Source organism: Hypanus sabinus, chromosome 22 (assembly GCF_030144855.1).
Source record: "Hypanus sabinus isolate sHypSab1 chromosome 22, sHypSab1.hap1, whole genome shotgun sequence".
Classification (NCBI taxonomy): domain Eukaryota; kingdom Metazoa; phylum Chordata; class Chondrichthyes; order Myliobatiformes; family Dasyatidae; genus Hypanus; species Hypanus sabinus.
This window is the reverse complement of record NC_082727.1, coordinates 56830267-56851950: the sequence shown is the minus strand read 5'-3', so window position 1 is coordinate 56851950 and position 21684 is coordinate 56830267. Positions and strand designations below refer to the sequence as shown.

The window sequence follows — 21684 nt, the reverse complement described above, 5'->3', positions numbered from 1 at the left end:
CTCTCAGCTTCCTGCCATAACTCTAGCTCAAGAAACAAGGTGGAGAATCAGCCAATTGAATCTGTTTCTTAGTGGCATACCCTTGCACTTTACAATGCAGGATCATCAAAACAGAATGATTTGGGTTTGACTACTTATTTACATCAATGTCATTTTACACAAACTATAAGTAGAAATATTTTGTATTCAATCTTTTGGGAAATTCTGCCCCTGAAATTCACCAGAATAGAAATAGAGTATACAGTAACTACCCTCCAAACACCCTAATGACCAAAGCCAGCAGTGGATAACCTAGAAGACCAGTACTGAAGTATCTTATAAAACAGGAAGAGGATCTTAATCTTGCAATATTTGTGTCATTATGTATAGCAATATAGTTCACCTCAAAGTCAGAAACTTGGAATTGGCCAAATGGAAATGTATTACATTTTTCAGGAAATTTCTGGAAAAGCAAAGCAGTTATCTATTTTCCAGAGGAATAAAGAGAGAGTGTGCTGTCTTTACGACAGTTATTTAGTTTATAATATTTTCGCTTAGTGATTCATTCAATAGTATTTTCTAGTTAGAATTAGAAGTGTTTAAAGTATATTCATTGCATGTAAAATATATCGGCATGCGATGACGTCACATCCGGTTTCGCCGCGTCTTGTGGGAAAACACCGGTTTGAAATTAGCGCGAGGGTGGGGGCTTTCCACGAGGCTCACCTGAGCAGAAGCAGTTTTGCAGGCATGAGAAATCACAGTGAGAGCAACGCTGTAAGTTAATAGATAATCGATATATTGAACTAAGATGTTAATGCCGATCCTGTTAGAGGTAACGACGGTCGATAATGTTTATGCTTTCGTTAGTTAAAGAGTCGCGGATAGTTTGCATGGAAGTGTATTTAAAGTAGTCAATGGAGCAGGTAAACTCTCCCTGTATACTGCACCTTAGTGTAATGTAGTTATAGTCACCTTTGCAAGTATTTACACTTGAAATGTGATATTAAGGAAGGAACAAATACTGTATCAATCTTGTATTGTTTTATCAACAGTTTTCACCATATGTTAATGTGAAGAGTGAACAGTAAATGGTTAATCTTACTGCGATCTGGTTCTTATTAACTGTGGTTTATCCGGACGTTAAATTCGGCGTTTCGTTACACCCGAAGGAGAACGTGACAGTGAAAAAGCGGCATTATCAGGTGTTTCAAGTGCTGCAATGTCAGCTCAATCCAGCATCAAGTCGATGGCGCCCAGCGACAAGGGCAGTAGAACGACATCAAGTAAGTCCGCACAGGCAAGAGCCAAGGCAGAAGCCGCCAAGGTGCGACTGCATTACGCCAGACAAGAAGCAGTTTTGAAAATGAAACTGGCCACCAGAGAAGCCGAAATCCAGAAAGAAAAGGCTGCCAGAGAAGCCGAAATCCAGAAAGAAAGGGCCGCCAGAGAAGCCGAAAGGGCCGCCAGAGAAGCCGAAATCCAGAAAGAAAGGGCCGCCAGAGAAGCCGAAATCCAGAAAGAAAGGGCCGCCAGAGAAGCCGAAAGGGCCGCCAGAGAAGCCGAAATCCAGAAGGAAAAGGCCGCCAGACAAAGGAAAGCGGCCGCCCGAGAAGCCAAAACCCAGTTGGAAATGGCAAAAATATCGACAGAGTTGCAAGTGCTGCAGCTAGAAAGAGAAGAAGCTGCTGCCATGGCGGAAGCAAAGTACATAGAAGAAGCTGAAGGGTCGCGTGATCTGACCGAAGCAAGATCTACTTTAGAAAGGACCAGACTGGAACGCACAAGCGACTATGTACAATATCAAATAGACAGGCAGGCTCGTCTCCCCTCTCCATACGTATTCGATAACTTCCCCAGCTACGAGGAACCTCAGAGAGTCACGATTGCATCACATCCATACGAGGAAGGAAATTTACCCTCACGGCTCCGTGATGAAGTCAAGAATGAAAGAACCGACAACGCTCCTTCACCCCCACAACAGGACGGCGGGGAGGGAGAGGTTCACTCCAGGACAACAATTGTCAGCTCGAACTGTACAGAAGTTTGCGGTCAAACTCAGTCAAGCCGTTCTTGTTCCGAGATCTGCCTCACTGAGGTGTACCCTAAAGAAGCACAACAAGACATTACCAAGCGTAAAGTAACCGACGAGACGCTAGGTCAGTCAGTTTTCGTTCAAACCGAGCACGGAAACAAACTTGCACAATCAGCTCAAGATACCATTTCTTTAAAACCCAAAGACACCAAGGTCTTCAGAGATGAAGCAAATAATGGGGTTGCCCCATTGCCAATCAGAGAACCACGCCAGCGCTCACCAGATAACAAAGAGCAGGCAGTCAAACGGTTCACGTCCTTACGGAAAACCTGGAAAAGGAAACCTGAGATACAGCATCGCACCCGATTGGCCCACGAGGTACTGTGCACCCTAATGGCAGAGGTCACAGCCATTATAAACGCACAATCATTCCTACCTGTGTCTTCTGACCCAGAAAACCCCTTTATACTTTCGCTATCAACGCTCCTTACGCAGAAGGCAGGAGCACCTCCTCCACCAGGAGACTTTTCAGACAAGGATTTGTACACAAAGCAATGGAGACAAGTCCAGGCTCTGGCAAATCAGTTCTGGCCTCGCTGGAGACAAAAATATCTACCTTTGTTGCAACAGAGACAAAAGTGGACAGAACCCCGAAGGAATCTTCAAGTTGAAGACTTAGTCCTGCTCAGGGACAAGCAAGCCACCCGCAACAGCTGGCCAACGGCCAGAATCACTGCTACATTCCCTAGCGGGGATGGACATGTCAGGAAGATCGAATTGAAGACTACCGACCAAGGCGATGTGAAAATTTACCAAGGGCCGGTTACAGAAGTTATTCTACTTCTACCCAATGACTGATTAAGAGACTAAGTTTTGTACTCTGCTCATTGTGACCTTACGAAGGTCAAGCGGGGAGTGTGCTGTCTTTACGACAGTTATTTAGTTTATAATATTTTCGCTTAGTGATTCATTCAATAGTATTTTCTAGTTAGAATTAGAAGTGTTTAAAGTATATTCATTGCATGTAAAATATATCGGCATGCGATGACGTCACATCCGGTTTCGCCGCGTCTTGTGGGAAAACACCGGTTTGAAATCAGCGCGAGGGTGGGGGCTTTCCACGAGGCTCACCTGAGCACAAGCAGTTTTGCAGGCATGAGAAATCACAGTGAGAGCAACGCTGTAAGTTAATAGATAATCGATATATTGAACTAAGATGTTAATAGTGATCCTGTTAGAGGTAACGTCGGTAGATAATGTTTATGCTTTCGTTAGTTAAAGAGTCGCGGATAGTTTGCATGGAAGTGTATTTAAAGTAGTCAATGGAGCAGGTAAACTCTCCCTGTATACTGCACCTTAGTGTAATGTAGTTATAGTCACCTTTGCAAGTATTTACACTTGAAATGTGATATTAAGGAAGGAACAAATACTGTATCAATCTTGTATTGTTTTATCAACAGTTTTCACCATATGTTAATGTGAAGAGTGAACAGTAAATGGTTAATCTTACTGCGATCTGGTTCTTATTAACTGTGGTTTATCCGGACGTTAAATTCGGCGTTTCGTTACACCCGAAGGAGAACGTGACAGAGAGAGAGAGAGGAGTGAGAGAGAAGTGAGGAGTGAGAGAGATGAGAGGAAAGAGGAGAGGTGTGTGACAGTGAGAGAAAGAGAGAGAGAGAGTGAAAGCAGACAAAATGAATATTTTCAGTCAGTGACACTTCAGCAGAACTGGAAAATGGGAAAGGAGAGAAAACGAATGTGTTTTAAGTTGCAGGGAGGGATAGGAGTGAAGAGGACAGAGGGAATATCTGATAATTAAAGGCCTAGAGAATCCAGATAATATAAAGGCTGTTGCTGCCATCTTAGAGCTTTGGGGTGGGGATTGGAGGTTAAAGCCTGTAAAGCATTATCTGATCTGTCTGTAGGAGTGTATAATAGAGACTGTCGACTGAGGATAGAGGAGAAAAGCAGCACAAACAATGCTGGGAATGTGCATTACACAGAAAACAGTGGTTGCTGGAAAACTAAAGTAAAATGATTATGTTAGAAATACTCAGTGGATCAGGTCTATTGAGGTGGGGGGGAAACTGAGCCAGTATTACAGGTGGATTACCCTGTATCAGGACCGGTCATTTCTGCTACAAAGAGGAATGACATTATCTGAAAGTGTTATCATCTGAAATCCAGTGCTGAGCTGCAAGCGCTGCACCACGCTTAGATGGGTGCAGTTTATCAAGCTAACATTGGGCTTCACTAGAGCGTTGCAGAGGGGTCAGAGTGGGAGTGAGGTGGAGAATTAAGTCAGAATCAACTGAAGATGAAGGTCACTGCTGCAGAATGATCTAATCCAACCTCCTCTTGAGTTTTCAAGTGTAGAGAAGACTAATTTATAAGCTCCAAATTCAATTCAGCTAACGACAGAAGTACAAGAAAGGGGGATTTAACTAGCCACATGAACAGGAAAGGAAAGGAAGGCTATAGATCATCTGTAGACAGATGCCATTAGATTGCATTAGCATAATGGGTAGCAGAGACATTCAAAGTTCAAAATAAATGTTAGTATCAAAGTACACCACATACAACTCAGCTTCATTTACTTGTGGTCATATTCAGCAAACCTATTGAATAGTAACTTTAACAGGATCAATGAGAGATCAACCAGAATGCAGAAGACAACAAACTGTGCAAATACAAATATAAATAAATAGCAATAAATAACGAGAACATGAGATAATGAGATGAAGGGTCCTTGAAAGTGAGCTAATTGGTTGTAGGAACATTTCATTGATGGAGCAAGTGAAGTTGAGTGTAAATATCCCCTTTCATTTACGAGGCTGGTGGTTAAGGGATAGCACCTGCTCTTGAACCTACATGTTATGTTCCATGGACTACAGTACTGCTTCACCTGAAGGACTCTTCGGGTTCTCAGATCATAGGAATATCTGGCGTTGCATTCCTGTGGCTACATGGGAAAGGAGAATGAAGATCCGGGGAGTTAAGGAGTTAACTGCCCCTACAGAATGCTGAAAAAGAAAGGGAAAGGATGGAAGCTTTGTTTCTACCTCCACAGCTGCTGTTTGGCCTGGTGAGTATTTCCAGCATTTTCAGTTTTTATGTTTTAAATATCCTGCAGTCGAATATTTCTGGTCTTAGATTCCTTTTGTCGGGACATTGTGATGTAAATCACATAAAACATTAATCATTAATTAGTCATTGTAAATCATCCTGCTGTTAAGCTAGGGTTTAATCAGGGGATTGTTGGGCAGTGTGGCTCGGCCTATTCTGTGCTGTATCTCTAAATAAAATAAAAATAAATGTTTTATTTAGTTTGCTTTTTAATTAGTTCATGACATTTTAAGATATTCTTAACATAGTTTAATATTATTGCAGAAATTTTTAAAGATTTTACTGCTTTGAATGAAATCCCTTTGAGCTATTTTTAAATGTTTTTGAATACTGAATACTGTACTTCAGACCTGCTCTGGCTGCAGCAGGCTGACGGGAGGCCTTTACCTGTAGCCAGGAGTTGATCCTCGGGATCCACCAGCTGAGGCCTAGCTGCAGCTCATGACTGGCTATGCTCTGCTGAGCTGCTTTGACGGTCAGATGTTCAAAGTACATATATGTCACCATTTCCAACCCTGAGATTCATTTTCTTGTGGGCATTCACAGTCAATACAAAGGAACAAAATAGAATCGATGAAAGACGGCACCCAACAAGATGGATAAAGAGCCAATGTACCAAAGATAACAAACTGTGTAAAATACAAAAATTTAAAAAATAATAATAATGGAAACACCAATACCCCTGACCAGAAAATCCTACAAAATATAATGGAATCAGCCCGGACCATCATGGGTAAAGCCCTCCCTACCATTGAGTACATCCACATGGAGTATTGTTGCAGGAAAGCAGCATCTTTAGAGCTGGTCCAGGAGCAGGGCTGGATTGCTTTGGGTGCCAAGAGAAGTCAGGGCACAGGCGGAGAAAATTCAATGCCCGTGCAATCAGCCCAGGGGAGAGGTTGGATCACTCTGGGCATCGAGCTGATCTGAGGAACTTGATAGCAGCTTTGTGCACAGCGACCAAATCTGGGCCCGGAACGACTCACTGGGTGGTGTGGTCTATGCCCAAAGACATTTGCAGTATCCGGGTTCGAGTGTGAGTTTATGATACGCTGTATAAACAATTTTAACACCAGCCCAGATTGGAGGCGAGAGTTGATTTTGCTTGCACTCTGCGATCTTCACTCCTTTCTCCAAGGCGCGGAGACTTTCGCTGTTCCATTGTTCAGTCAATTTAAACACTGGCCCAGATAGACTAGGCCAAGAGCCGATTCCACTCGTTCTCCATGATGGTCATCTCCCTGGTACAGAACCTATGAAGACTGCCCTGACTGCTGTGCTCCATGCACACTAATATGATGAACTGATAAGTGAGGCTTTGGGCCTGCTCCGGGCTACTACACGGTTTGGATCTGAGGACTCAGTTTTGTTTCAGACTGTCATTGTTCACATGATTTGTATTTTTTTCTTACTCTTGCACAACAAGAGTTGGTCTTTCGTTTCAGTTTTTATTCTTTTTTTTCTCTTATTGGGTTCTTTCAGGTTTCTTGCTTTGTGGCCACCTGTGAGCAAGCAATTCTCAAGGTTGTATAATTTATACATTCTTTGATTATAAATGTACTTGAATCTTGAATCCATCTTCAGGGACCCCCACCACCCAGCACATGCTCTCTTCTCGATGTTGCCATCAGAAGGGAGGTACAGAAGACTCAGGACTCACAACACCAGGTTCAGGAACAGTTACTACTCCTCAACCATCAGGCTCTGGAACCAAAGAGGACAACTTCACTTGCCCCATCAATGAGCTGTTTCCACAAACTATGGACTCAAGTTCAAGGACTTTTCATCTCATGTTCTTGATATTTATTGCTTATTTATTTATTACTATTATTTTTCTATTTGTGTTTGCACAGTCTTTTACACGTTGGTTGGTACGGTCTTTCATCAATTCTATTTTGGTTATTATTTTATTACTGATTCATTGATTATGCATACAAGAAAATAGATCTCAGGACTGTATATGGTGACATATATGTACTTTGATCATAAGTGTACTTTGAACTTTAATAATTGTAAATAAATAAGCAATAAACATTGAACACATGGGATGAAGTGTCCTTGAAAGTGACTCCATTGGTTTTGATCTGCATGGCCACAGCAGGTAGATATGGAGATGGGAAAGGTTCAAGGGGACAATGTGGACATTAGATAGGATCAGTCACAAGCTGGTTCATGCTGCTTGTGCACGTGATAGATCTGTGGGAAGCTTCTTGGACCGGCATTACTTTAATTACAAAGCTAAAGTAAATTACTATGGGCCTATCAGCATGAATTAAGAAATTGTGTTGGCTTCAAATCAATACCTGCTTTCCCAGTGGAGAGGTGAATGTTAATCAAATAGTGTTCTGGATCTAGGATACCATCTCGAGGTGACAATACACAGATTAGTAATAACACTGCCGGTCAGTGTGACAAAACAAATCTTCCCGTACGTACTTGTAAAATGCCTCATAGAATCTGGGAACGGGGTGTTTTTTAAACAATATTTTTATTGACTTTTACATATATTTCACATATACAAATAAACAATAATAATAATTAAACTAAATAGTAAACCATGATCATCAAAGTAAAAGAAATATAACATTTCACGTACTTCACATATTTAACAAAGAAATAAAATAAAAACACATCAGAAAAAAACTGTAGAAGCACTCAACAACACACAGCTATTCCAAAATGACTGCACCTTGATGTCCAAGAAACTCAATAAAAGTTTCCACACATTTTCAAATTCTCCTGCCCTTCCCCTGGTTATGTAAGTCAGTCTCTCCAATACAATACAAGATGGCATCTCCTTCACCCATACATGCATGAGAAGGTATATCCATTTTTCTCCAAGATAAAGCTATCATCCTCCTGGTCCGCAGGAGTCCAAAGTCAATTAAAGTTAACTGTTTTGAACTAACAGTAAAGTTTTTTGGATAAATACCTAGTACACACATTTTTGCTTGGTGAGGCACCTTTACTCCAACAATCTCAGATATGGTCTGAACAACTGTTTTCCGGTATTCCCGTACGTACTTGTAAAATGCCTCATAGAATCTGGGAACGGGGAGTTAGTGAGGATGAACAGGCAGATTAAGCAGCAGCACACTGGATTATTTACACTATGTCTCTTTGAAAGTGTAAAGAACCTCAGTTAGAGTATTAGAATGAAGAAGCTCCAATTGTTACCCATGGGAAATGGAAGTGAGAGGGGAGATTTGATAGAGAAATACAAAGTTATGACTGGTTTAAACAGGGCAACGCATTCCATTAGTGAACTAATGGAATCGCAATTTACAAGAGCTAGAAAAGGTTTTCTTTACAAAATATATAAAGCAGGGTTTCCCATTTTGGGGTCCATGGACTTGTCAGTTAACGGTAAGGATCCGTGGCATAAAAAAAGTTGGGAACCCCTGATACAAGGGGTATTTTCCAAATTTTTATTTATTTAGGGATCTAGCATGGTAACAAGCCCCTCCAGCACAACGAGCCGGTACTCCTCGGGTGACCAATTTATCTAACCCGTACATCTTTGGAATGTAGACGACAATCAGAACACGCGGAAGCAACCCACACGATGATGGGGAGATCAGCGGCAGAAATGGACCTAGGTTGTTGGTTCTGTAATAGCATTACACTAACTATGCTGCCCTAATTAATATTAATAAATGCTTTTATTTAACTCAGAATGTGGTTTGCATTGAACATACACTGGTAATCAGTACACACTGCATAAATAATGCATAAGGGTAATGGAGGCAGAGTGAATCACTGCCCTCCAAAGGGGCCTGAATAAGCATTTGCTGGGCCATGGCGAGAGACAGAGGAACAGATCCAATAGGATTGCTTGTTAGGAGCAGGTGGAGACGAGCTTTCCGTGCTGCATTGATTCTATGTTATGACACAAAGGAAGAATGGAACTGAAGTAATACAACGCCGATGAATCAAGTATAGTCCTGCTTCACTTCTAAGCAGAGGCCTCTCAGATTAGTTACACTAATGCCAATTTGCCACAGGATTTTTAGATATCAACAATAAAGCCATAAGCCTCTCTAATGATGTGGGGTGTTTATATTGCAGTATTTTTGACAGTCATGCTTGTCACAGGCATAAAGGGCAACACTGTCGGGTTAATCCATGGGGAGTACGGTCAAAGTTCAAAGTTCAAATTTATTATCAAACTATGTGTACCATATACAACCTTTTAACTTATCTTCTTACAGGCAGCCATAAATCAAAAAAACACAATAGGATTCACTAAAAACACACACACACACGATAAAGCCATAAGCCTCTCTAATGATGTTGGGTGTTTATATCGCAGTATTTTTGACAGTCATGCTTGTCACAGGTGTAAAGGGCAACACTGTCGGGTTAATCCATGGGGAGTACGGTCAAAAACAATAGGATTCACTAAAAAAACACACACACACACACACACACACACACGCAAGACCGCCACCTATCCAATTTGCAAAAGAGGACAAAGATCTTGAACAAAAACGCATGGAACATGAGCTGCAGAGTCGCCAAAAGTGAGTCCACAGCTGCAGAGCATGTTCAACGCTGAGGCGAGTGAAGCTTGTCCGGGAATCCGATGGCTGCCAGGTAACGACTGCTTCCGAACCTGGTGGTATGGGCCCAAGACTCCTGCATCTGCCGCCTGACAGTAGTCACAAGAAGAGAGGGAGACCGGTTAAACGCAGGCAGACGATGCTGAACACCTGTTCGTTTTCTGCTCTCACTCTTGATGATTTTAATCTTCCTCGATGGTTTCATCAGTGCAGAGTAATTGAGGCAGCCCTGGCCGTACCTGCACTCTCGAGTCTAATTTACTGAATCGCCCAGGAGTTCGCAAAAGTGCCAGATCATGTCAGTTCAAAAGTACATCCTTAAAAGGGAAATTACAGGCTACAGACTGCAGCGATCACAGTTCAGAAGAAGAATTATATCCATTAGAGTATCTAGTAGCTTTATGAGCTGTCTGCAAAATGTCACCGTTGGTTGCCAGGGACTTCCTGCCACTCTTGTCTGCCTTCTAAAGCTCTGCATCTCTGAACACCAAGGAATTCCAACGTTCTGGGTATCTATTATCCCCGGATGAGGTGGTGTGAAATAAAAGGCCTACTGAACACATTAATTGGGAAAATTAAATTTCAAAATATAAAGCTGGAGGCCAAAGCTTTTCTCATTGGACAGGAAGCACAATCCTATTCCTCCTGTAAAATGTGGAGGAGTGTGGAGATTTATGGGCCCAACTGTAGACTCCACTAAAAGCTTGTAGACAATATAATTTAAAAAGCTTATGGAGAATCAGTCATTATCTAAGGAAACTAAAATCCATAACAACATATGCACATTAAATCATTACCGTCTTTTAGGTTACCACCAATCTATCACTGTTACAATACTGATACATGCATTAAAAAACAGGATTGATCATCTATTTATATCTGTAGTTTGGACAGTCTGAGAGCCAAATGAATGAGAAAATAAATTTTATAATGTTGATAGCTATTGCCAGGGGAAAACAAAATTACTTTTCCAAATTGGTCTTCATTGGGTTAGTTTGGGACTATTAGTTGGGTAGGGGAGAGAGAGCAAGAGGACACAGGTCATGCTGTAAAGCAAAGTAACTAAGGAATTTATCTTCCAAGGGTGCTAGTCTAGCACTGAGTTAAATAAACGTGGTTGCCCCAGGATTGTCTAGTGATGATTATTCCCCAGGACAACTTCATTCAAGTTCTTCTGCAATACTCCAAAAGAACTGCTGCACAGGAAATTACATAAGACAAAGGAGCATAATCGGGCCATTTGGCCCATCGAATCTTCTCCACCGTCATCATATGCATGACTGATGCTGATATCATGACCATCATGCAAGGGTGGCTCACAACCCTAAAGTCCCCAACAAAATTTCTGCAGCAATAGCTTGTATCACATTTCATTCCAGATTGTCAATTTTTAATTGTGTAACACTCAAAGAAACAGCATTTTGCAATTGAATTTCTTTCTAGGCAATAGATCTCAGCTAGGATAATGAGAGCTGTGGGACCAACGCAGGGAGGATCAATTAAGCCATTAATTCAAATACGTATTATAACCAACTCCAGAGACCCACTGTACATGGAAGGAAGGTTCTTACATTGACCTTGTTCAGTCTTGATCCTGAAGGCTGCTACAGTTTGCTGTTGAATTCAGGACTGTGCACAATTTATGCATCTCAGAGTTAAATTGGCATTGTGGTCTGAATAATTGAATTCATTGTGGCGGTTTATATATTTATATGGTTCTTGGTTGCCTGGAGCGAGTAGCTTTAATGGTTCCTAGATTCAAGCTTAGCTGCTTGCCAGCTTTAAACCAACGCCTTCATCATATCAGCCACGATGGTGGCAAAGACTTGATGGGCCGAATGGCATAATTCTGCCCCTCTGCCTTGGCTGGGTTAAAATCATGATAAGATTTGTGACGTGGTTTTTACTGCACTGCCCAGAGGGCACAATCTCTCTGCCTTATCCAGGCTGACCACACCAACAGACCTCAAATGTGCCAGGCATCCTTAGGATTTAACTTGGGGTGCTGTCGAGGCACAGAGAGAGGGGAACATATGCCCCGGGCTGTCCATTTTTAGACTTGCGTCCACATTTTCAAAGACTCAAAGTATGTTTATTATCGAGGTATGTATGCAATATACAACTCTGAGGTTCGTCTTCCTCTCAGACAGCCACGAAACAAAGTAACCTGTTTAAAGGAAAATCGAATCTCCACTCCTCCCCCATGTGCAAAAGAAATTCACACAACTGGCAACAAAAAAAACATGAGCAAACACAGAATATAAAATACAAAATCAAAAGGTATATTTCAGTTCGGCACAGTGTTCATTTTTACCAAAATTTAGTAAATGTCAGAACATAGAAGGACAAATTCCTTGTGCCTGTATTTTCCAAAGAGACAGTTGTAGATTTGTTTATAAATCTCACAATCTTCTGGCTGAATTCACACTCTCCTATAGACTCACATGTGTTGTGTTATTATACTGAATGGAAAAGTAAAAGGAGGTAAGAAATGACGAACTGATACCATGCCTTGCCTCTTGGAGTTATACTTCCTGTTATAAGGGCACGGTAGCATCGTGGTTAGTGTAGCACTTTACAGCACCAGCGAACCAGTTTGAATTTCTGCTGCTGTCTGTAATGAGTCTGCACGTTCTCCCTGTGATCACTTGGGCTTCCTTTGGGTTTCCTCCCACATTCCAAGAGTATATGGATTAGGGCTAGTAAGTTCTGGAGATACTATGTTAGTGCTGGAATCATAGTGATACTTCTGGTCTTTTTCTAGCATTTCCTCGGACTGTGTCCGTCATTGACGCAAATGGCGCATTTCACTGTATATTTTGCTGTTTCAATGCATTTGTGTACAAGTTTAATTGTCTTTCAACCATACATGAATACAGCCAATTGAAACAGCATTCCTCTAGGTCTGAGGTGCAAAACACAGGACTAACAGTCATACACAGCATGAAGCACATATAAGATAGTAGTAAACATACAGTCACACAAAAAATATATATAGCCCAAGTTCTTGTGTGACTTATCCTGTAAATTGACGGTGCACGGACATTGTCAGCAAGAACAAGCAGTTCTCAGCAGTCCACGGACGAATGCAAGCATGCATGCAAATCAGCTTGACTTCCACTGAGCGAATACTGGAGAGCAGTACCGACAGGGAGGGCTGGCCCCCGAGTAGGATGGACAGCACACCACACCTCTCTGCTTGACAGCTGCACCAGGCATGCCTGCGGAAGGAGGTTTAGTCCTCGCCATTACTGACGCCACACAGCTCCTCAGCCATCAGCCTCGCCAATCAACCAGTGCGCCTGACTTGAGCCGTGACAAATAAAGCTAATTGTCATTCACCTTGCTTGCTTATTCAATAGTGATTTAGGAGAGTGTCAAACTTTGCTGTGGATAACAGGTACGGGCAAGCTGCCTGATTGGCACCGTTTCTTTAATCAAGAACAAACATTAAATGGTTGATTGTGGAGTGTGAGATATCTCAGTTACAAATTTGTAGGAGAAAAATCTAATTAAAATTATTGGAGAACATTCAGGGAAAAATCTTCTCAAACTAAAAATTATTTAAGTCTATGCAGCAGGAGTACGAAGTAGGATGTGAATCTTGAGCATTAAGACATCATTTAGTCGAATTCCACATACTTCAAAAACTGAGCTTCTGCCTCTTTTAAATTACTACGGCTTTCCTCTCATTTCAGACTCTCAAAAGAGAGATTGAAAGAGAAGACTTGATGAAAAACAGAACATGTCCACACGTGCAATATTTTTTGAATAATATGAAAATTGGAACTCATATTATTTGGGTGCAGAATTCAATTATCAAAGCCTGTTTCAATGTTCCTAAAACTGTGAAATACAGGCAGCTGTCCCTGCCTGTTAATCAATAGTTCATAATGTAGACAGATCTATATAGTCAATTGGAAGTAGAAAACAATCCGGTAAAAAGGCGACGGAGTGGAAGCTGTTAAATTGTGCTCTCACAGACTTTTGATCAGATGTGCTGAAAGCAGTATTTCACCAGGAGAAGTGCACTCCTGGTTTTCCATTTTGGAGCAGTCAACCCTGTAAGCAAATATTCTGTTAAATACAAGTGGTAATGAACCAATGTTGTGGTTATTGATATTCCGGTCTTCTCTCTGCCTCTGCAGCATTTAGAATGGAATTAGTGAACAGTTAACACTTTTTCAGATTTGTGAAGAGAACAATAAATTAACAGTTTGTGACAATGAATCAACAAAACTTAGGAAAGTACAAATGGTAAGAAACGGAATTGTGAGCAGCTGTTGTTTGTTCAGAGAGTGTTTACACAAAGTGGTACCTGCAGCACTCACACCTACAGTGTCTATAAAAAAGTGTTCACCTGCCTTGGGAGATTTCATGTTTTATAATTTTACATTGAATCACAGTGGATTTAATTTGGCTTTTTTTGACACTGATCAACAGTAAACAACTCTTACATGTCAAAGTGAAAATCTCTGCAAAGTGATCTAAATTAATTACAAATATAAAATGCAAAATAATTTATTGCATAAGTATTCACCCTCTTTAATATGACACACCAAATCATCTCTGGTGCAGTCAACTGGTTTTAAAAGTCACATGATTAGCTAAATGGAGATCTGTTTCTTGAGACCTGTATACAGTCAAGGTGTTTCAATTGGTTGTAGTAAAAAATACACCTGTATCTGGAAGGTCCAACTGCTGGTCCAAAGCCCTCTGTTTATGTAGGTATTTGTTGTGGTTTTGTTTATTATGTTCAAGTTTTTATTAATAAAATAAATAGTTACATCATATGCTTTTTTTCCCATATGAAAAGCAGTTTGAAATTCACAACGTTGGAATGTAGGTTGGAGACACTCTGGATTAAAGGAAAGATTTCAGATGGTGCCAACAGATTCTCATTGGGCCTTGGGAACAACTCAGAAAACACTGCTCTGCGCTTCAACCCCACCTCGAGGATGCTGATGATGATGGGGCTATGATCGTCTTTAAATTGAAGTGTGACAATTGCTGGAATTCTGAGCAGAAGGAATCAGACTTCCCCTTTATCAAGGGGGAGAAGTTCAAACTATGCATCACTTTCATTGTTCAGATTCTTTTTCAGTTTTGACTAGTCTTAAAACAGGCTGTTCCAACAGTAGGTGTGATTTACTGCTGGGAGTCCTTCAAACTTAATTTCACAATGAAAGTATTGGTCTACATACCTTCTCCTTATTGATCCCTGCACATGGAGGTGTTGAGAAGAATGAGTGGGTTGATTGTTTGGCCAAAAAAGCTGTTAAATGTTCATCTGTGGATATCGACTTTCTACTTAGCAAGTCAGAGACTAAGGAGTTGGTGGGGCTAAGGATTAGAGGACTATGGCAAGATCTGTGGGATAATGGGCGTAAAGGGAGACACCTTTACAGAATACGTAGAACTGCTGGGTTGATGGGAGAAGGGGGTAAGACAAAAAGGTAAGGAGCTGTATTGACTTGACTTAGAATTGGGCATACTCTGCTTAATTATTCCTTGTATCCTGTTGGAAAATATCCAATGTGGGATGTGTAGGCGTCGGCATCATTATGGAACAGTTGGAACACATTCTTTTACAATGTAAAGCATACAAGGTTGAAAGAAAGCAAATACAGGCTGCACTACTAGCTTTGGGGGTTGACAGTTTTCATTTAAAAACTTCACTAATTTAAGACTTTAATTTAATTCACAATATTGTTTTACATGATTTATAGGGCTTTTGGGGTAAATTAGTTTTCAGTTGGTAAAGAACCAGTAAGGGTTTTATTTCCCAGCTCTCTATAGCACACTCCAGTCTAGTTGGTGGTGGTAATGCACCTTTAAGTTGGACTGCCAACCGCCATTAAAATTCAGAAGAAGAAGAAGGTCCAACAGCTGGTGAGTCAGTGGCAAAAACTACACCATGAAAACAAAAGAACACTCCAAGCAACTCCAAGAAAAGGTTATTGAAAAGCACGTGTCAGGAGATGGATACAAAAAAATTTCCAAGTCACTGAATAACTCTTGGAATACAGTTAAGTCAATCATCAAGAAATGTAAAGAATATGGCACAGCTGTATATCTGCCCAGAGCCGGCCATCCTCAAAAACTGAGTGACCATGCAAGAACCGGACAACTGAGGGAGGCCACCAAGAGGCCTATGACAACTTTGGAGAAGTTACGTGCTTCAGTGGCTGAGATGGGAGAGACTGCACATACAATAACTGTTGCTCAGGTGATTCACCAGTCGCAGCTTTATGGGAGAGTAGCACAGAGGAAGCCACTGTTGGAAAAAAAAATGAAATCTTGGCTAGAGTTTGCCAGAAGGCATGTGGGAGACTCTGAAGTCAGCTGGAAGAAGGTTTTATTATCTGATGAAACCAAAATGGAGCTTTTTGGCCATCAGACAAAATGATATCTTTGGTGTAAGCCAAACTGCACATCATCAAAAACACACCATCCCTACCGTGAAAATGGTTGTGGCTGCATCATGCTGTGGGGATGCTTCACTGCAGCAGGCCCTGGAAGGCTTGTGAAGGTAGAGGGTGAAATGAATGCAGCAAAATACAGGGAAATTCTGGAGAAAAACCTGATGCAGTCTGCAAGAGAACTGTGACTGAGGAGAAGATTTGTTTTCCAGTGAGAAAATGACCCCAAGCATAAAGCCAAAGCTACATAGGAATGGCTTAAAAACAACAAAGTTAATGTCCTGGAGTGGCTAAGTCAGAGTACAGATCTCAATCCAATTGAGAATTTGTGACTGGACTTGAAAAGAGCTGTTCACACATGATCCCTATGCAACCTGACAGAGCTTGAACAGTTTTGTAAAGAAGAATGGGGAAAAATTATAGTGTCCAGATGTGCAAAGCTAATAGAGACCTATCCACACAGACTCAAGGCTGTAATTGCTGCCAAAGGCTTGAACGGGGTGACTAATTATGCAATCAATTATCTTGTGTTTAATAATTGTAATCAATTTTGACTAATTTGTAGAAATTTGCTTTCACTTTGACATGAAAGAGTCTTTTCTGTTGATCAGTGTAAAAAAAACCAAAGTAAATCCACTCATTCAATGTTGTAAAACAATTTAACATGAAAACTTCCAAGGGGGGAGGGGGGTGAATACGTTTTACAGGCACCGTACCTGATGGGCAAAACACTTGGGGTGAAAATGCTTCTATATAGAAACTGAATGCTTACTTAAAGTAGGCAATTCATGCCTGAATCAAGGGCAGTGTGATCTGATGCCAGCAAAGTCACTTTGTAGCTCAACACTCCACTAATGACCTCTAATCAAAGTGATATCCCCTTCATCACTTTATCACCAATATTAAATGGATCATAAGTTCTAAACATTTTCTTGCTGGTTGGTTTCTTCTGGATAATTGATATTCTGCAAACGCCAAGTATTTTCTGTAGTTATTTCCAGCTGCCTATGTCCCTAGACACTGAAGGTTTTTATCTTTCCTTCAGGTTTCTGCATAAAGATACCCAGGAACGGAAAAGGCCACAGCCCAGACCACTATAGGCAAAGCTCTTCCCCCATTATCAAATACATTGACATGGAGTGCTGCCACTAGAAAGTGGCATCCATTATCGGAGACCCTCTTCTCACTATTACCATCAGGCAGGAGCTACAAACACTTTGTTTCCCACACCACCAAGTTCAGAAACCTTTATTACCCTTCAATCATGATGCTCCTGAGCCAGCATGGGTAATTTCATTCACCACTGTTCTGAACTGATTCTATAACCCATAGATTCACTTTCAAGGGCTCCTTGCAACTAGTATTTTTCATTTGCACAATCTGTCTTTTGAATATTGGTTGTTTGTCAGGTTTTGACTGTTTATGTATACTTATATTTGTAACTTCTATTCTTTCTCCTATAAATGACTGCAAGAAGATGAGTCTCGAGGTGGTACCGGTATATGGTTACATATACAGCATGTACTTTGATAATAAATTTCATTTGAATTTTAGGCTCCCAGATCAGATGTGAGATTGTCACTACACTTGGACAAAATATTAATTGGATATAGGTTGGAAATTGGATCTGCTGGAGATATGAGTGTGAAACAGGCCACCATTAAACCCAGTTTAAGTAAGCCTTCACAGGTGCTTGAAAGTAGGTTGGATTATCTTGCCAACAAACATTGTGGCTATTGGAAGTGGTCTTTCAATTGTATTAGGGACCCTTTTCAAGATGGTTCAGCCATTATCACTTAATGACACCACGAGTACCTGAGGCTAGGAAATGATGGTCATCAATGAGTTATATTTTCAGATTTTAATTTTGTCTGATAGAAGAAGACAAGTCAAACCCTTCAAGATTGTGCTATTGACTTTAACAAACTTAAAAAAATTCCAGCTGCAACAATGTGGAACCTCCTCTTGCTTGTAGGTGAGTAACTCTCTCCCATGTTCACCCAATGGCCTTTGCTAGTGGGATGGTTGCCAAGGAAACAATTTCTTTCTTTGACTGGGCTTCACTGGAAGGGAAAAAACAAGTGCCAGCAGCTTGCCCTGAATGTTTGGTTAAATCCTTTACCTACACTCCAACCAGTTTCTGCCTGGATAACTCAATGTTGTGAGTCATTATTCAATTACCCTTATTGAATAATTCTGTAGTTTAATACATTGTCTTAGGGAGAGTTAAATGGTGTGCAGATCCTTAAGGAGACCACAATTGCAAGTTACCAGCTGCTGGTTATTTCTGTGTCAGAATGTGCGCTGCCAGAAGTTCATTGGGGTGGCAGATGGGTATCTGGGAACTGGTTGGGCTGAAGACTTCTGTGGGGCAGTGGTGGACAGGCTGCAGACAATGCAGGCTAAAGGATTCAGTGGGGAGAAGGTTGTTGTACAGGGATGGGTGTAGCAACAAAGATCTGGCATTATTGCTGCAGGAACACTGGAATTGGGGCTGTGGAGTGGGGAAGGTGTGTGACAACGAGAGTTCACAATTGGATCATCTTGCAGAACAGGTTTGAAGGGCTGAATGGTCTGCTCATTTCTGTAATTCTGTGCTAACCTTCCACTCCTTTACCTATTTATCTCTTAAAGATATTCAATAAATCTGCTCTGCTGCACTCAGATGCTTATGATCCTCTGGAAGAAATAATTTCACCTCAGGTTTTTAACCAGAGTTCAAGTTTAATTATCATTCAGCCTTACATGAATATAGCCAAATGAAACAGTGCTCCAATGGGGCCAAGGTGCAAAACACATTACCAAAAGCACACAACATATAAAACTTATGGTTACAATTTCAGAAAAGCAATCACAAAGAAAAAAATAGGCCAAGTCCTTCAGTGGCAGGACTGTAGATTTATGGTCAGTTGTCCTCATCCAGTTTGTTCTTCCACCGAGCATACATTGGAGGGCAGCACCAACTGGAAGAGCCTACCCCCAACCCAGTATGGATTCCAGCAATCCCCACAGAGGCTCTGCCATACCACCTCAGCATCTCCTCTCTGTGTGGGGCTGTAACTGGCAATCCTGCAGTGTGTGCTGAGTACTCACCACAACTGTGGCAACGTAGCTCCCTTGCCATTGGTATCCTTTCCAACAGGGCCTTGTGATCCCAATTAAAAATGTCCAAGACAACTGCTTGCACTGCGCACCTTCTCGGCACCATGGTACGGGATAAGTCCCGCTCCATTGCTATTGACCAACTCACTGATGAGATAGTCCTGCAGTACTTGATATCCTTAGTATCCAGCAGTGACTTGTGATCGTAAATAAGATGCACAGGACAAACAAGTACACCTTTGATTGGATCTCGGGTCCTAGATTAGATTAGCTAAAGATTAACTTTTTATTTGTCATATGTACGTTGAAACATACAGTAAAATGTGAGTCAATGACAGATTTGCAGGGAGCAGTCCACAAGTGTTACCATGCTTCTGACACCAACATAGCCTGCCTACTATTTACTAACTCTAACTTTAACCCGTACATATTTGTAATGTGGGAAAGAACCAGAACCCCCAGAGGAAACCCACGCGGTCACAGGGAGAAGGTACAAACTTTTTCTAGCCAGTGGCAGGAATTGAACCCTGATTGGTGGTCGCGGCACTGTAAAGTGTTGTGCTATCTGTGACTCTATCATGCTGCCTAGAAGTGGAACATCAACTTCACATCCGCCCTGATCTTGTATGTTTCAGCCAAGGCCCCTCGTGCTTTTCTAAACTCAAGCACAAATAAGCTGAGTCGATTCAAGCTTTTCCTGATAAGAAAACCCACACATTCCAGTTATTAGACTTCTCTGCACAGATTCAAAAGCACTTACATCCTTCCTTAGATAAGCATTAATGTACTTCAGATCTGTTCTGACCATATGTACCTGAAGCATAACCTTGATTACAAGTGCATTCAATTCTTTCATTTCTAACAGCTTTCCAAATTACTTGTGGTACCTGCAGACTAGGCTTTTACAAATCATGTATGAAGATACTCAGATCTCTACAATTTCTCATTATATAGATAATATGGTCCCAACCCATACATGAATGCAGCCAAACAGAACAGCACAGTACCAACAGTTCAACACAAAGCACATATAAGACAGCTTACTGTCACACAAAAATATATAGTCTCATTAAAAAGATATAGTCCACGTCCGTAGATATTGTCGTCAAAAGCATGCCCGCAAATAAAAGCAATCTGGCTTGTCTTCCACCTAACAAACACTGGCAGGAGGGGACAGCCCTCAATCCAGCATGGATACTGCGCCATGTCGCCTCCGGCGTCACCTCTTCTGGGCAGCTACAACAGGCGACACCACGGCATGAGGTCAAGTTGGTGCTACAAATTTTTGAGGATCACTGGCCATTGTGACATTTGAGACTGGGGATGGTAAAAAGAGAAGAACCACGCAGACTGTAGATTTAAGGGAATTTTATGAATAGTGTTAAATTATGAGGTAAAGGAACACTATTTACTAGTTGAATTATGCAGGGAAGCTCCTCTTTATATGAGGAACATGGAGAAATGGAAAGCAAGTGCTGTGGTTAGTAGGATAGTCATGGGTTTAATATCATTGCTCAGCTTACTCCGGTATCCATTCCAAAAATTTAATGAGGTGTGTCAATGTGGCGTGCAAATTCGCAGGATCCATCTTTACAAATATAAATTATTGATCTTTAGTTCCACTTCATCTTTGAAATTCATAAGCAAAGTAAAAACACTTAAGATTATTGAGCCTTAATATACTAAAATGAAATTTTGTGTAACACTACAATATACCTACAGTCCAGGTAAACTAACACAGCAGGATATTTTAACCTTTATTTTGTACTTTGCTGTTCAGCATCTTTGTATTTACAGTTATTTCCTTTTAAAGTGTTAATGATGTAGGAAAGTGGGAATGGGAGGTCAGCATTCAAGCTCCTCAAGTCTGTCCTATCGTTTAATATAATCATGGCTGATCACCTGTTTTGTGCTACCTGATTGCTCGATCTTCTGATCAAGAAGATATGTGGTGGAAGGTGTGCAGACTAGCTGTATTACAACCTGGTATGGGAACACCAATGCCTTTGAGTGGAAAACCCTATAAAATGTAATGGATTTGGCCCGGTACATCATGGATAAAGCCTCCCCAACTACTGAGCACACCTGCATGAAACGTTGCCGTAGTACAGCAGCATCCATCATCGATTCTCACCACTCAGGCCATGCTCTCTTCTTGCTGTTTCCATCTGGTAGAAGGTACAAGAGCCTCAGGAATTGTACCACCAGCTTCAAGAACAGTTACTACCCCTCTTGAACAAAAAAGGATAATTTCACACATTATATTTCTGGTGTTCCCACCACTGATGGTCTCACATTAAGGACTCCTTATCTTGTTATTTTATGCTCTTGTTATTTATTGCTATTTATTTATACTGGCATTTGCACATCTTATTATTCATTGATCCTGTTTACAGTTACTGTTCTATACATTTGCTAAGTCTGCCCGCAGGAAGAAGAATCTTAGCATTGTATG

At 41.1% G+C, this 21684-nt stretch overlaps 2 protein-coding genes across 4 annotated transcripts in view; one reads left to right on the top strand and one right to left on the bottom strand.

Annotated features, from left to right (window-relative positions):
* The window catches only part of LOC132379644 (phospholipid phosphatase 4-like), a 296084-nt gene that overhangs the window by 27668 nt on the left and 246732 nt on the right, over nucleotides 1-21684 (bottom strand). The window lies entirely within an intron of this gene.
* Nucleotides 519-3633, top strand: LOC132379792 (uncharacterized). 3 transcript variants are annotated; one of them, XR_009507537.1, is made up of 3 exons: nucleotides 519-756; nucleotides 1035-3196; nucleotides 3475-3489. XR_009507537.1 is itself a non-coding variant. In XM_059948075.1 (2 exons), exon 2 carries the CDS (start codon nucleotides 1202-1204, stop codon nucleotides 2870-2872), a length of 1671 nt encoding a protein of 556 aa, XP_059804058.1. In that variant the 5' UTR covers nucleotides 519-756; nucleotides 1035-1201; the 3' UTR covers nucleotides 2873-3633. The 3 variants fall into 3 exon arrangements, 2 of the variants coding, with proteins under 2 accessions (XP_059804058.1, XP_059804059.1); XM_059948075.1 differs by having other exon boundaries at nucleotides 1035-3633; XM_059948076.1 differs by lacking the exon at nucleotides 519-756 and adding an exon at nucleotides 889-905 and having other exon boundaries at nucleotides 1035-3633.

Coding starts and splice junctions, on each gene's coding strand:
- LOC132379792 (XM_059948075.1), top strand. CDS start 1,202: ATGTCAGCTCAATCCAGCATCAAGTCGATGGCGCCCAGCGACAAGGGC.